General features: G+C 54.5%; 1 protein-coding gene across 1 annotated transcript in view; it reads right to left on the minus strand.

The window, feature by feature from the left end:
- The window catches only part of AP2A1 (adaptor related protein complex 2 alpha 1 subunit), a 29860-nt gene that overhangs the window by 7393 nt on the left and 7331 nt on the right, over positions 1–15136 (minus strand). The window contains exons 2-7 of the mRNA XM_015565442.1: positions 11568–11636; positions 11309–11451; positions 10671–10864; positions 5457–5586; positions 4775–4876; positions 2888–2996 (exon numbers count right to left, since the gene is read on the minus strand). Coding sequence (XP_015420928.1) covers positions 2888–2996; positions 4775–4876; positions 5457–5586; positions 10671–10864; positions 11309–11451; positions 11568–11636 — 747 coding nt within the window. The remainder of the gene's footprint in view (positions 1–2887; positions 2997–4774; positions 4877–5456; positions 5587–10670; positions 10865–11308; positions 11452–11567; positions 11637–15136) is intronic.

Below are 15136 nucleotides of genomic sequence, written 5' to 3' on the forward strand. Positions count from 1 at the left end.
GTGGGACGGACGGACTGGGGAGACTATTACAGACTAAGAAAATATTTGTGGCCCTAGGTTGTACTGCATTTTGTTAAGCCATAAAAATAATGCTGTGGACAAACTGGGGCAGTTTGGTGCCTGGATTGCAAATGACACTGTGAGTCTGTTTTGAATCTTCTGAGGTATGTGAGGGCACTGAGGTTTTATACTGCACTCCTGGGGGACATCTGTGGAAATATTTCAGGGTGGGGGAGTGTTCTGATGTCACTTATCTTCGAGTAACGCAGCGACTGTCTGAGCGCGTGAGGAAGGGCACGAAGCAGCAGCAGAGGCATCCGGGCGCTACCTCACCGCTCTGGGCAGTTATCTCTGCGTTTGAAACTTTTACTAATAAACAGCTGGCGAAAGCCAATGCCCTGGAATAAAGGCGGCAAATCTTCCAGATCAAGGGAGACGTATGAGAACTAAAAACCAAATTCAGGACTGGTACCTCGATTAGATCCTAGTGTGAACTGACTGAGGGAGACTGTTTGGGGGAAATTAGGAAACAGTGGGATTACAGGACATTAGGGAATCGTTGTTAGTTTGAAGGATGAATGTAGAATTGCTGTTGGGAATGAAAATCGTCATAGTTTTGAGAAACACATGACAAAATATTTAAAGGCAAAACATCATGATGTCTGTAATAACCTTTAAAACACACACACACACACACACACACCTACACACATTTTTTATTGATTTCAGAGAGGAAGGAAGAGGGAGAGAGAGAAAAAAACATCAATGATGAGAGAGAATCGCTGATCGGCTACACGGCCCCCACTGGGGACCAAGCCCACAACCCGGGCATGTGCCCTGATCAGGAATTGAGGTGACCTCCAGGTTCATAGGTTGACACCCAACCACTGAGCCACGCCGGCTGGGCTGTAATTACCTTTTAAATATGTCAGAAACACATAACAAAATAAGAGCGTGCCGCCCTAACCGGTTTGGCTCAGTGGATAGAGCGTCCGCCTACGGACTGAAGGGTCCCAGGTTCCGGTCAGGGGCATGTACCTTGGTTGCGGGCACATCCCCAGTAGGGAGTGTGCAGGAGGCACTTGATCGGTGGTTCTCTCTCATCGATGTTTCTAACTCTCTATCCCTCTCCCTTCTTCTCTGTAAAAAAAATCAATAAAATGTATTTTAAAAAATAAGAGCGTGCCTACAAGAAACATGTGAAGTTTAGGTGATGGGCATTTTCTACTTGTTTGTGTGCTGGAATTTCTGTTGTTGATGTTAATCTGCGCCTGGATATCTTTTCCATTGATTTTTATGGAGAGTGAAAGGGAGGGGGGGGAGAGGCAGAGAGAAAGAGAAACACCAAATGTAAGAGGGACACATCGATCGGCTGTCTCCCGCTTGTGCCCCAACTGGGGCCTAAGATCGACCTGCAACCCAGGTATGTGCCTTTGACCAGGAATGGAACCCACAACCCCTCGGTGCACAGGACGTTCACCACCCACTGAGCCACACTGGCCAGGGCTGGACATTTTTTCATAATACTTGTTAAAATAATTGCTTGGGCCATGGCAGCCATTTCCACAATGTGAGAAAGGGTAGGTGAGGTGCCCACCCTGGGCATGTCCCAGAATTATAAGGTGGAATTTCTGAGATGGAAGTGGGCTTAGGTTCTACCAAACCCTTCTTTACAGCATGAGGAAGAGTCAAAGTGCAAGAGGCTTCCCCAGGGCCACAGACAAGCTCATCGCTGGCATCCACAGGCCGGGGGTGGGGGGCTGCGGAGTTGCCTATATCACACACTCACTTAGAGTGCGTGCACACATGCACTTGAAGAAGCACACAGAGAGACATGCACATACACATATGTATACACATATGCACACTGACATGTATGCACAGACATGTACAGAATGCATATACACAGAGATGTATGCACACACAGACAAGCATACACAGGGACATGCACAGGCACACATGCATACATATACACATATGCATGCACACATGGACATGTCTGCAATGCCAGCAGAGACATGTATGCACACAGACACACACAGACACACACACAGACACCCTTGCACAGACGTGCTGGCTGTACAGATTCAGAGCTGCCATCAGCCCCAGGCTCCCAGCAGGTGCTCAGCATGCGGCTGAATGGGAGGGAACTGGTTCCTCAGGCACCAACTCTGTGCTGAGCACCTCAGACCGGGGCCCCTCAGTACTGCTCTGTGAGGCCAGACAGGCGAGCCCCCATGGAAGGGGGAGGGGCTTAGAGCATGGATTCTGAAGTCAGGCTCTGGCTCCGTCTCTGCCAGGCCTGGAAAGGCCACGTCCCATCTCCAAGCCTGTTTCCCTGCCTGCTCATTGCAGGGGGGTTCCCCACAGCTCGGGGGGGAGGCAGGGGGGAACAGACATTCCCGTGCAGGGCCTGGCTCACGGGAGGCGTGTCGTCCATGCCAGCTTTTATGACAATAGGGACATTAAAACCCTAAGAGAGCTACGGTCATTCAAACAGCACAGCCTGGGCAAGGCCTTAGACAGGGACCTCCCCACCCAACAGGGCCTGGGTTTTCTTATCCGAAAAACAGGCCTGACAACAGCCCGTGTCACAGGCTGGAGAGCGAGTGCGGCTCAGGAGACTGGCCCACCACAGGGACCACAGGGGTCAGCAGCGCTGGTGATCTGTCCGCATCTGCGCTACGAAGGGCGGGCCACTGGCTTTATGCGGCTCCTGCCTGGAGCCTTCCTGGCAGGGTCCTGGCCTCAGGGCTGCCCCCCTGCAGCCAAGGGACAGGGCTGGCAGCACTGACTGCCTCTGAGAAGTCCCGACACAGACCCACAGCACCACCCGCCTGCCCAGCGGGCCAGAGGCCCTACGTCCCAGCCCGAGGGCCGGCGGTACCTGGCGGGGGGTAGCACTGCAGCAGCCGCAGAAGCTTCACCGAGAGCCAGGGCGCGGGGACGAAGTAGTAGGTGTAGTCCTGGAGGTCGGTGGAGGCCGAGGAGACGATCTGGGGACAGGAACGGGAGGTGAAGCAGGGGCACCAGGCCGGGGTGGGGCAAATGCTGCCTTCCCCAGGGGCTGACGGGGAGGATCTGGGAGAGCCCGGCTGTAGGGGCACAGGATCTGCCCATCTGATTCCCATACTGTGCGCTCCCGATTCCAACTCTGCGCCCCAAACCCTGGCTACATCCACCAGCGCACACATTGCACCCACTCGCTGGAGATGTTTCCCCACAGGCCTCGCCTGAGACTGGAAGCCGCTCAGGGGCAGGAATTGGGTCCCTGGGCCTCAGACAAGGTCAGACACAAGAAAGGCTCAGGGTAGACAAAGGTGGAGAATTAATGAAAGAGCGTGTGACTTTGTTTCCTCATGGCAAACTCCTACTCAACCCTGAAAACCCCTTCTCCAAGAAGCATTCTCACCATGCTCTGTGCCACCTCCATGATAATATCGTGCCCGACCCCCAATATCACTTTCTGTCTCCCCCACCAGGCCGGCCCACGGGACTCTGTGGATGTATGGGGAGTGAATAAAAGAATGATGGAATGGCTCCACCGGTATTATAGCTCAGTGGTTGAGTGTCAACCATGAACTAGGAGGGCACAGTTCAATTCCTGGTCAGGGCACATGCCTGGGTTGCGGGGCCCATCCCCCAGTGGGGGGCGTGCAGGAGGCAGCCGATCAGTGATTCTCTCTCATCACTGATGCTTCTATCTCCATCCCTCTCCCTTGCTCTCTAAAATCAATAAAAATTCATTAAAAAGATTAATTGAATGACTGAGCTGGTGTGCTGATCTCTTCCTGAGAAGCCAGGCCTCTTCTTCCCGCCCCAGAAAACGCTGATATTGACTCCGAGTCCCACTTCAGGGACCACCACTCCCAGATGCCTTCCCAGGTTCCCTGGGTTAAGTGCTTCCTTTGGGGGCCTACAGCGCCCTATGTTACCTCCCCAACAGCACAAGCCTCCCCTTTCCGGTCATTTGTGACTGAGCAGGCCTGCCCGCCTCACGCCCCTCCTCCAAGAGGAAAGGGGGCTTCTTGAGGCCGAGGCCTGAAGCATCCGTGTTCCCCACCAGCCCAGAGCCAGGCTCCCAGGAAGCCCCGAGGCCGGCTCCCAGGACAGGGCCTGGGGGGGAGAGGAGGAGAGGAGGGAGGATGGAGCGAAGGGGGAGGCCTGGGAAAGGAGCAGAGGAAAAGCAGAGAAAGCAGGAGGGAGAAAGACAGAGGGGCGGGCGGGAGGGAGGCAAGTACGGATGGCAGCTCTCACTTCCTGGGTGCTCTCCAGGTGCCAGACCCCGTTCTACACTTTATATCAGTGGTTCTCAACCTTCTGGCCCTTTAAATACAGTTTCTCATGTTGTGACCCAACCATAACATTATTTTCGTTGCTACTTCATCACTGTCATGTTGCTACTGTGATGAATCGTCGTGCAAATATCTGATGTGCAGGACGGTCTTAGGCGACCCCTGTGAAAGGGTCGTTCGACCGCCAAAGGGGTCGCGACCCACAGGTTGAGAACCGCTGCTTCATATGGATTAGGTCACAGCAGCCATGTTGTGAGGTGGGCACTAGGATCATCCCCATTGAACAGAAGGGACAACCGAGGCCCAGAGATGGGAAGCTGCTTGTAGCAGAGCCAGGAGGAACTCAGCTCAGAGCCTGGGTTCCTAACCACCAGGTGGGCTGCCTCCGAGGGAAAGCAAGGAGGGCCAGGGACCAGAGAGGTGCCAGGGACGGGGACGGGAGGGCCCCCACCCGCAGCCAGCAGCGAGGCCATACCCACCCTGCTCAGGCGAGACACAGCCAGGGAGATGCAGGTCTTGAAGTCATCCGGGTTCTTCTTGCAGAGACAGGTGATGAGGCTGACAGCAGCGGTGACCACGCCCTGCGGGGCAGATGAGTGGCAGGTCAAGGCCTGGTGGGTGGTCAGGCTGGGGACAAGTGTGCAGGCTGCGGATTCAGGAACGCACAGGGGTGGACTGTGGGGGGGAGGGGTGTGTGCTCAGGGGTGCATAGGTGTCACAGTGGGTGCTCTGGGGCTCAGGGACATGACCAGCACTCACTGGGGCTCGGAGCAGAGGGTGGGTGGGGACTAAGAGGACCTGGGGGTGTGGGATTGGGACCGAGGCCAGGGTCTCTGTGCTGGCTGGGCAGGCAGTGGGCCCTGGGGAACCTCTGGGTGTCAGACACACAGGCCGGGCTTCTTCTGAGGGGCTGGGTGGGTGTTGGTGTTGGGGATACTGGACAGGACCCCTGGGCAGCCAGAGGGTGTCAGGGACGGGGATGGGAGTGCCTCCGGACACCTGGGTGAGTAGTAAGTACTGGGGGGACCGGACCAGGGTCTCTAGGTGCCTTAGAAAGACAGGGACACAGGTGGGGGCCCGGGCATCCAGGGCGGGGTGGGGCCCCTGCCTCCAGGTGGACATCAAGGGCAGGGATGGGGGGAGAGAGGCACCAGGTCTCACCATGTGCTGGTCATTGAGCAGGTGCACGACGCGGGCCGTCCACTCGCCCATGGGCACCAGGTCGGGCGAGGCCTTGTAGAGCCGCAGCAGGCACAGGGCCGCACTCTGCTTCACGCTGTCCATGCTGTCCCTGTGGGGACAGGATGTGGGGTGGGGGGGTCAGCGCAACCCCAGGACTCCCGCCCCGCACACCTCCCCGCCTCCCAGGCGGACCCGGGACCCAACCTGGCGCTGCTCTCATGGCCCATGTATCAAGACCCTTGTGGGGCCACTGGCACAATGTCAAGCCTGGCTCCGCACTTATTAAGCGCCTACTGGGTACCACCACGCTGTAGGCACTGTGGACAGACTAGTGAGCAAATGGGTGCAAACGCCTGTCCTCACAGAGGCTCCGTCCTAGCCCAGCCGTTGGCATCCAAGCACACTGTGCCCAGCCGCTGTGTTGGGGGAAGGTGCCAGGTGGGCAGAAAACGAGCAACTGAATGAGGAAAGACAAAATCTCCGCCCAGAACGCCCCGCCCCCGTGTTCCAGGCGGCAGCAGGAGAATGTTCACGCGGCCTGCCATCAGATACAACCGAAGCCGCGGGAGGTGTGTCGCAGGCCCAGGCAGGACTAGCGTAGCGATGCTCTCTCACCTGCATCATCACGGCTCACAGCCCTTACTCGGCCACACTCTGCACCAAGGCTTCTACTTATCAGCGTGTTTAACCCTCGCACAGCCCTCCGAGGGGGTGAATTCTGTCATCATCTCCAGTTACAAGCCGGGAAACGTCCAAATACCAAACCAAGGAGTGAGAGCTACTTATTTTATCAACTTGGTGAAGTGAAACCGAGACTGTGATAACATTAAGGGGAAGTTTGAAACGACATAGTCCGGGGGACTGAGCCCAGGTACTAAAGGACAGAGCCACCTGATTTAGAGGACGGGGAGGGAGGAGGGGGAGAGATAATCGAGGGACGTGAGCGGGGATTCAACTGCGGCTGTTTCGTTTTAATAAACGTTTTTTAAATATGTTTTTAGTGATTTTTAGAGACAGAGGATGGGAGAGAGAGAGAAACACTGACCGGTTGCCTCCCATATGCATCCCAACTGGGGATCGAACCTACAACCTGGGCATGTGTCCTGACCAGGAATTGAACCGGCAACCTTTCAGTATGGGCCCACGCTCAACCAACTGAGCCACACCGTGCAGGGTAACTATTTCTTCTTTTTTAAAAAGGCGTGCTACCCTGTGACCCAGCAATTCCGCACCTAGGCATCTACACCAAGTCACACACATGTGAACGTGGTACAGGATCGGCAGGAGGTGGGGACTTTTTTATAAATAAATAAACAAGATGTGGTCCATCCAACAAGGAAATACTATTACTCGGCCATAAGAAGGTATGAAGCACTGATCCAGGCTACAACACGGGTGGACCTGGAGGAAACGACGCTGAGTGAAAGGAGTCAGACACAAAGGCCACGGGATTCCGTTTGTAGGAAAGGCCCAGAACAGGCGAATCTAGAGACAGAAGCAGGTCAGTGGTTGCCTGGGGCTGGAGAGGGAGGCGCGTGGAGTGGACTGCTGATGGCTGTCGGCTTCTTCCTGGGATGATGGAAATGTTCTGGAATTAAGTTAGTGGTGGTGGTTACACGATGTTGTGAAGATACTGAAGACTGTTGAATTGTACCCTTTAAAACAGTTAAAATGGTGAACTTAGCCCTGGCCAGGTAGCTCAGTTGGTTAGAGCACTGTCCCATATACCAAGGTTGTGGGTTTGATCGTGTTCAGGGCACATACAAGAATCAATCAATGAGCACTGGCTGGTTTGGCTCAGTGGATAGAGCATCAGCCTGCACACAGAAGGGTCCCGGGTTCGATTCCAGACAAGGGCACATGCCCTGGTTGTGGGTTCGATCCCCAGGAGGTGGCGTGCAGGAGGCAGCTAATCAATGATTCTCTCTCATCATTGATGTTTCTCTCTCTCTCTTCCTCTCTGAAATCAATAGATTTTCAAGAAAAAGAATCAATCAATGAATACATACATGAGAAAAACAAATCGACATTTCTCTCTCCCCCCACACTTCTTCTCTCTAAAAATCAATCAATAAATTAAAAAGTTCATTTAAAAAGAGGTGAACTTCATGTTATGTGACTTTTACTTCAATTAAAAAAAAAATCTACCTGAAGAAACGTTCCCACGTGCCCCAGTCATTGTCAAGGCTGAGTCTTCAGTACGGACAGTCCGGCCCGCACTCAGACCACCCAGCCTGGCCCACACGCTGGCAGGACCGGGCCCTCGGCAGTCACTCCCTCGTGTGCGCACACATGTCTGTCACACCGGCCCCTTCCCCAACCTCGCCGGTGCCAAGCTCTTGCATTCAGGGTGGCCAGGACCGTCTCGCAGCTCTCACCACAGCTCCCCACGCCCTCCCCCGTGGAAGCCTACTCTGTGTCTGAGCCGGGGCCCACCGTGCACCCCCTCCCCTCCGCTCAGATCCCAACACGCTGGGCCGCCCGGGCTCTGCCTCGGGTCCTTCTCCGTCCTGCCCATGTCCTCCCCGCGGGACTTATCAGGCAGGAGCTTTCATTCCCAAGAGGTTGGTCCCCGGCCACACAGGGCTTTTGGGCACAGGGACCATGGCGGGTCCCAACTGACATGTGATGTGTGTACATTACACGCCACGTTTCAAAGACCTCGCAGAGAAACACTGTAAGACAGCCTGGGAGTGTGGCTCAGCTGGTTGGGTGTCCTCCTGTGCACCGAAAGGTTGCCGGTTCGATCCCCAGTAGGGGGCGTGCGGGAGGCAGCCAATCGATGTTTCACTCTCACATCGGTTTCTCCTCTCCCTTTTCTCTCTAGAAATCAATAAAACAGAATCTTAAGAACATTCCCCCCATCTCTCTGTTTCTCTGGGCTGCGTTCCCACTCATTTCTTCAGTTCTGCCGCCTGTTTAATCCTGCTTTGGTCACTGTCTATTCTGCTGCTAAACCAGACCACTCAATTTTTTAAAAATATCGGTGATATTTCCCAGATCTGCTTGCACTTTGCTCGTGTTTAAATCATTTTCATCGTCCTTGGAGCCTATCACACACACTTATTTTACATCCTACAGGACGATTCTAATTTGACTGTTCTTTTCCGTTTTCTTTCTGCTGGTTCTCCCTCGAGGTGCTTGCTTCCTGTGTTTAGTGATTTTCGACTGTGAGCTACTCACGGAACTCCGGGCTGCTTCACCGGTGGGAACCTTTGAGGCCGTGGAGAAGGTGGGTTTCTCCAGAATAAGGCGTCTTTGCTTCTGTCAGGCACCGGGGTCTACCAGTTTGCAGCACATGACACTAAGCTTGGCTGAAGGATTTGTGGATGACCCAGGTAGGCGGAAACCAGGCTGAAAACCAGTGTGCACGCTGCTCTGGGCCAAGGTTCAAACAGGTAACTTTGCTTATATCCCCTAAGGGTGTATTTCCAAATCACGCTCATTCTGAAGTGTGGTCCCTGGAGCCTCTCCTTGGAAAAGCTTTGTCTTCTGTCCGCAGAGGCTGCAGGGCCCCCCAAACCAATACTGGGTTCTCGCAGTTCAGCGAATGCCCTCTAAGCAGGTTGTGGCTACAGCACTCGGCGCATCTCCCGGTGCCAGGCTCCTCTTCGCTCGTGGCCCGTCCTTACTTTTGGCTCATGAACACTGACGAATACTTCCTCTCCTCTCCTATTCAATACTGACAGCTGGGTTTCAAAAAGAGCGTCAGGAATCTAGTCCACATGTTGCCAGAAATAAAAGTCTTACCTTTCCCCACACTAGGCTGAATGATCTTTGGTTGATTTATTTTATTTTATTATTATTTTAATCCTCACCTAAGGATACTTTTTTCCATTGATTTTTCGAGTGGAAGGGTGGGGTGGGGAGAGAGAGACACATCGACTGGCTGCCTCCCACAGGAGTCCAAACTGCAGAGCTGGGGAACCCTGCAACCCAGGGACGTGCCCTTGACCGGAATCGAACCCAGGACCTTTCAGTCTGCAGGCTGACACTCTATCCGCTGAGCCGAACCAGCAAAGCACGGCTGTTAAAATTACAAAGTGACTCATGTCATCCACGGCCTCCCCCCATCAGTTACAATACAGTCTGAACTTCTCCCTCTCTCCTGTTCACCACACTCCTTCCAAAAACACTCTCTCTCGATTCCATGAATGCGGAAAGCTCACGCCAACTTCAGGGCCTTTGCACTTGTTGCTCCTTTTGCTTGGGACTCTTCCTCCAACACTTTTGAATGATTGTGTTTCTATAATTCAGTGTCAAATTATATCACCTCCTTAGAGAGGCCCTCCCTGAGAATCTAACGTAAGTGGCCTCCCCCACGACCTCCAGGACCCCCCACCACCCTATTGTGTTTTCTTCTGAGTGTCAGTCACGGTCTGAGCTCACCTTATGTTTTGTGTATGTGTTTGTTTCTCTGGCTCTCCCACTATGCGTATGCTCCACAAGGGCGGGCACCACAGTCTTTGCTGCTCGCCTCTGCCTCCCCCGTGCCCATAACAGTGCCCGGCACAGTGCCACAGAAATACTTGCTGAATGACCTCCTGCCTCAGGACACTCAGTGTCCTTCACGCCTTTCCCCCTTCCACAGCCAACGATTCCTCCTCACTTAGGCCTCAGCCTCATGCCACTTCCTCTGGGAAGCTCTCCCTGATTCCCTCCGGCTAAGTCAGGCTGACCCTGTACTCAATGCTCTTAGGGGTTCCTATCTCCCACAGCATGGTTTTGAGAGGAATTAAATGCTTCATCCTGCAAGTATTCAATCGATGTTTACCTCTCCACTCTGGCCTGTGAATGCTGGGAGGACACTGACCATGTCCACTCCTGGTCATGTCTACATCCCCAGCAATCAGCATGATGCCTTGCACACAGTAGATGCCCAATAGACACTTGTTGAATGAATGAATGGAGTTGTACAATTTCTCGAGGGCTGTCACCAACATCACTGAAGGTTATCACCTCTTCTACACTAGATGTCAAAGGTCAGTTCATCCGACAGGCATCGCACCGGCTGTGCTGGGAGGCTGCCCACACTGCCGTCAGCTGGCTCAGGGAGATGAGACGCGTCCCAGGGCTGCCACAGAACCCCTGGGGTTCCAAGCTCAGTGTGGGCTCCACGTCCTGGCTGGGCCTTGTCTCCCCGACTGCGCCCCCTCCACACACACACACACACACAGGTCTCCGGTGACTCACCCGGCCACCAGGATGCGAGGGATGTCAGCGGCGAAGGCCTCGCCCATCTCGCGGCTGCCCACGTTGGCGATGCAGTGCAGGGCCAGACACATGAAGGTGGGGTTGCGGCTGGCCAGGTCATTCTTGATGGCGTTGTTGATGAGCCGGATCAGCTCAGAGTTCGAGTTCACCAGCACCGAGATGAACAGGTAACCCTGGGTGGGGAGGGAGGCGGGGGCAGGGGAGCCTTGTGCTTAATTGGTCCTAGGCCCCAACTCTCATACCCTAGAGCAGTGGTTCTCAACCTTCCTAATGCCGCGACCCTTTAATACAGTTCCTCATGTGGTGGTGACCCCACCATAAAATTATTTTCGTGGCTACTTCATAACTGTAATTTTGCTACTGTTATGAATCATAATGTAAATATCTGATATGCAGGATGTATTTTCAGGGGTCGCGACCCACAGGTTGAGAACCACTGCCCTAGAGTCTATATACTTCCAGGCCCCTCCTCCCTCAGACCCAGGAGTCCAGGCCCCCAGCCCCTCCTCCCTCAGACCCAGGAGTCCAGGCCCCCAGCCCCTCCTCCCTCAGACCCAGGGGTCCAGGCCCCTCAGACCCAGGAGTCCAGGCCCCCAGCCCCTCCTCCCCAGACTCACTATCTGCTTCTCCGTGTACTTGTTGGAGCTAAGCAGGTTCACGGCTTCCATATGCCCGAAGTCAATGTCATGGCCAAGCAGGAAGATGAAGAGCAGTTTACAGACATACTTTTTCTTACTGTAGCCATCCAAAGCTTTGTCCCCTGGGGCCAGAGGAAGGAGGAAAGGGGAGACAAAATGAGGAAGGAACACACGTGCCAAGTCCCAGGAGTGCCAGCCCCCTCCTCTCTCAGACCCAGGAGTCCAGCCCCCCACCTACCTTTGAACTTGGAGCGGATATTGGCCAGTTCCTTGTTGATTCTCTTAATCTCCGCCTCCTTGCTCTTACCTGGGGAGGGAAGGCAGGGCTGGGGGTGAGGGTCCTGGAGCGGAGCCACCTGCCCCACTTTCCTTGGCAAGGGCCCTCGAAGCCGGAGGGCAAACTCTCCATGGGGCCTCGGGCCCTGAGGAGGAGGACAGGCCTGGGCCCCATCTCCAGCTGGGAGTTCAGGGAAGTGGTCACTAAGGCTCATTGGTCTCTCCAACCCAGAGCAGGCGCCCGGCGCACACTTCAGGGCCACCCCTTTTCCCCTCCTCTCACCGTGGCCCCTGACTACACTCTTCCTGAGAGCTGTCCCCACCCATGGCTCTGCTTACCCCTGCACAGCCTGGCAAAAAGCACACGATAAAGGAATGAATGAATGAATGAATGAATGGCTCGGCTGGCTTCTAGCTGTCCCCCGGGATCCTCACTCCTACACATCCCCACTCAGTGTCTCCTGAAAACCTGGTCCTCCCCCAGCTTCCCAATTCAACGAAGGTCCCACTGCGACCCAGCCAGCAGGCCAAGGCCAGACCCCTGGGTGCTGAGTGCTCCCCGCAGCCATTAGCCAGGTGACTCGCGCGCACCTGAGGCATAGCTGTTCCAAACTGAGGCGGCTGTAAGCGGCAGGGCCACACCAGATTTAGAAGACAGTGGGGGAGGGGGCAGCAAACTATCTCATAAACATTTTAAAAGACTGATTCCATGTTGAAATGACAATATTTGGGGTATATTGGGTATCCTGAATATACTGTTAAAATGAATTTTCCCTTTTTTATGTTTGTATTGATTTCAGAGAGGAAAGGCGAGGGAGAGACAGGAACATCAATCAATGATGAGAGAGGCTCACTGATCGGCTGCCTCCTGCACGCCCCACTGGGGATCAAGCCAGCAACCCGGGCATGTGCCCTGACCAGGAATTGAACTCTGACCTCCTGGTTCATAGGTCGATGCTCAACCACTGAGCCACACCGGCCAGGCTCTTTCTACCTTTTTTTTTTTAAGTGGCGACTGGGAGAAGGTGTAACCACCACAGGTGTGGCTCAGCACTGTCCCAGGGCCCCCCTGGGCTCCCACACAGCCCAGTCACCTCCTGGGGTACATGTCATGGGGTCTGGGTCCACCTGTCCCCCAGACCCGACCAGAAGCTGGTTGAAAACAGGGTCAGCATCTGCCACTTTGAGTAGCAACTCCATGTTCCAGGGGCTCCCTGAGTGCCTGAGCTCAGAAAAGGCATGAAGACGTGAATAAGGGCCAATGAGGTGCGGGGTGACCCCTCCCCGCCTGAGGAAGGAGCAGAGCCCACGGATGAGGGTGGGAGGCCTCTGGGACGCGGGAGGTACAGGGCCAGCCCTTCAATGCTGAGTCTGAATTGGCCTTTGTGGCCCCAGAGGCCATCCGATCCTTCATTTATTAATTACACGTTTCCCGCGGCCCTGGGGGCCCGGCCTACGTGGGGCTACACTGGGCACCCAGGACCCCATTGGACCCGGTACTTTGGATCCATTTCAGGGACTCCTGGCCTGGTGGGCGCAGGCAGGGGGCTTCCTCCCCACTCCCGGGTGAGATGTGCAGGGATGGAGACTGCAGGTAGCACCAGGCCCTGGCGGAGGTGAGGACATCTGAGGAAGGCTGTGAAAGATGAGGAGGGTTCAGGAGCAGTTCACCAGCCAGGCCGCCCAGAACTCTGCCCGGAGTGCCTGCTCAGGGGTGGCCGGGAGGCTAGGACAGCGCCTCCCTCTGGGGCAGGGTGGGGCAGTGACCATCAAGGGCCCACGCCAGCCCCTCAAAGTTACTTCGCATGCTGTGCTAGTCCTACCCTGAGAATGACCGCACCTGCTTCCCATGCTGCTTTAAAACTATTCTGTAGGGACCAGGAGAAACAATCTCTCATAAATGGATCACATATCACCAAGGAGCTGAGTAAACTTGACCACAGATAGACGGATATTTGAACGGCAATTAAATTTCCGAGGCTAGCGACCTCTCTGGCCTTCACTTACACCTCTATTAAAAGCTCCGAGAAGCGCGCAAGCGAACCTATGGTGTTGGATGGCCCAGCGGTGGCCATCCCTGGGAGCAGAGAGGGTGGGGGGGTGCGGGGAGCCAGGCTGGGCTGCGGGTTCCGCACCTGGGGGCCGGTCAATCAGGGAAAATTCGCCAAGCTGGTCACTTATGATCTGTGGGCTTTTTTGGTAGATCTATTTCCATACATGTACATGTGTATACAAAATATTTACATATTAAAATTACATATTGGTTGCTGGCTTGATCCCCAGTGGGGCGTGTGGGAATGTATTCAATCATACAGAAGGCAACATCAAACAGATATGGATACCTTAAAGACCATGTAAAGAATATGCCTATGTGTGTGTGTTTTCTTTAGTCTGTAAAGTATCCACAGCTCTTTGATACTGTTTTCCGCATAATATATACTTTACTAGAAAGAATTCACAGAGGAAACGGAGCATCGGGTCTCTAAAGAGCAGGGGCCGCAGCCCTGGAGGGAGAGCATCAGCCATGAGCGCAGCCTCTGCAAAGGTCAGAGGGAAGAAACAGCCCGGTGCCCAGAGACAGCGCATGAGTGCGGCTAAGGGGGTGCCCCCTGAGTAAAGGGGCTGCAGGCAGGGGTGACAGAATGGGCTAATGGAAGCAAAGACTTTCTAACATCCAGGACCAGTCAGCAACAAGGGATGAGCTCACCATCACAGGACGCATGCAAGCATTTAAAAGGGTTTCCTTGCTCTAGCTGGTTTGGCTCAGTGGATAGAGCGTCGGCCTGCGGACCGAAGGGTCCCAGGTTCGATTTCAGCCAAGGGCATGCACTTGGGTTGCGGGCACATCCCCAGTGGGGGGTGTGCAGGAGACAGCTGATCAATGTTTCTCTCTCATCGATGTTTCTAACTCTCTATCCCTCTCCCTTCCTCTCTGTAAAAAAAATCAATAAAATACATTTAAAAATAAATAAAAAGAAAAGGGTTTCCTTTATCTTCAAACATTTCCTGGGTGAGGCTCAGAGATAAGCGACAGCTGCCCTGTGCTTAGAGACCCCGGATGCAAAGGATGCTGATGGGCACTTCTGAGGACTGTGACACAGGCCAGCACAACGGGGCTGGGCGGCTGGAACAGCTCCTGGGATTTGAGGATCAAAAGATGAGGCAAGCCCTGGCCAGTGCAGCTCAGTGGTAGTGTCAGCTCATGCACTAGGGTCTCAGATTTGAATCCCGGTCAAAGGCACGTACCTGGGCTGCGGATTTGCTCCCCGCCCCCAGTCAGGGCGCTTGTGGGATGCAACCAATTGATGTGTGTCTCACATCAATGTTTCTCTCTCTCTCCTTCTCCCTCCCTTTCCCTCTCTCTAAAAATCAATGGGAAAAATACCCTGAGGTGAGGATCAACAAAAGGTGAGGCTAAAATGGACCAGGTAGAAATAGGGCAAGTGTGCTCTGGGCAGGAGGACCGGCCTGTGCCACGGCCTGGAGGCTAGCACAGAGGGCACGGCCAGACCAGCCGGCCCCTCTGGGTGC

The sequence above is a fragment of the Myotis davidii genome, unplaced genomic scaffold (assembly GCF_000327345.1).
Source record: "Myotis davidii unplaced genomic scaffold, ASM32734v1 scaffold2100, whole genome shotgun sequence".
In the NCBI taxonomy this organism is placed as follows: domain Eukaryota; kingdom Metazoa; phylum Chordata; class Mammalia; order Chiroptera; family Vespertilionidae; genus Myotis; species Myotis davidii.